A 1,185-nucleotide genomic window follows, 5' to 3' on the forward strand; every position below is an offset into this window, starting at 1 on the left:
TCAAGAGACATTTTTTTTCCCCAACATAAATACAAAAAGAGAACATCAGCAACCAACCAAAACATTACAAGCAAGAATAGATAAAGACTGAAAAACAATGGGGAATCGACAATATTTTGTTATATAGCATACAACAAGCAATTCAAATAATGTTAAATAACTGATAATGAACATGAGGAAGCACTGCAGATGTCACGGGGCTTTTTGCACCATGGGATCACATGAGGTACTGCGGATAGAGAGCACAAGGCATTAGTTGTCTAAGGAAATCAGGATAAGCACTGGCTTCCCAGGCATGGCAGTGAAAACAGAATTTCAGGGAAGAATTTGAGGAATAACAAGGGAAGGAGACACTTCAGGGAACTCTCTTACTGACAAGTGGAGGAGACAGCACACAACACAGCCAGCTCCACAAAAATTTAATTATTTTTTCTTCTTTCCTCCTTTTTTAGCATTGTTGCTGTATTTTGCTTCCAGTTGTGCCAACAGGTCCTCCGTTTCCATTTTTCAGTGTTGATTTCTGCTTTGAATCAGCGCTTTCACATCATCTTCTCCACTGAGGCCCGCTTCGTTCCTCATCTTTTCTGCCTCTCTCGCTTCTTTTTCTGCCCAGCGTTTTCTTGAGACCCTTTTCTGCTTCGACTCTTCTACAAAGCCTCGGTGGGATGGGACTTCTCCGAAATCGATGGCGTTTTCTATGATTTTCCGTATTCTGGGTTTGTCTGTATAGTCCAGGCACAGCCCAGACTCCATTACCCTGTCCATGTCCCCCTCAAAATCCACGTACGCGGCTTCAGTACCGGCCAGCTCTTCTTGAGAATTTTTATAGCTCTTTTCAAAGTCTTCAGTGTCTTTCAGAGAGACCTTCTTGAAGAGCAGCCGCCAGTCCTCCTGCCAGTCCCGCTCGCCGCGAAGGGCCTCGCCCTCCTCATCCCCCGTGCCCTGCTCATCGTACACCGCGCGCTGCTCCGCGTCGCTCAGGACGGCGTCCGCCTCACCCCGGATCTGGAACCGCCGCGTCACCTCCTCCTTCGCATCGGGCTCAGCGCGATCAGGGTGGACGCGGAGCGAGGCGCGGTGGGAACCGCGGTGGATCTCCTGGGCTGAGGCCTCCCGGCGGACGCCGAGGACGTGGTAAAGGTCCGAGGAGCCGAAGGCAGCCTCGCTCTGCTCCAGCAGCCCCAT

The 1,185-nt window shown here is 50.2% G+C and overlaps 1 protein-coding gene across 1 annotated transcript; it reads right to left on the reverse strand.

The window, feature by feature from the left end:
* Positions 1 to 507: 507 nt before the first annotated feature.
* On the reverse strand, positions 508 to 1,185 carry LOC311202980 (dnaJ homolog subfamily C member 9-like; the record flags this gene model as incomplete). Its single annotated transcript, XM_084277618.1, has 1 exon — positions 508 to 1,185. One exon carries the CDS (start codon positions 1,183 to 1,185, stop codon positions 508 to 510), a length of 678 nt encoding a protein of 225 aa, XP_084133744.1.

The sequence above is a fragment of the Gallinula chloropus genome (assembly GCF_964237585.1).
Source record: "Gallinula chloropus genome assembly, chromosome: 33".
Lineage (NCBI taxonomy): Eukaryota > Metazoa > Chordata > Aves > Gruiformes > Rallidae > Gallinula > Gallinula chloropus.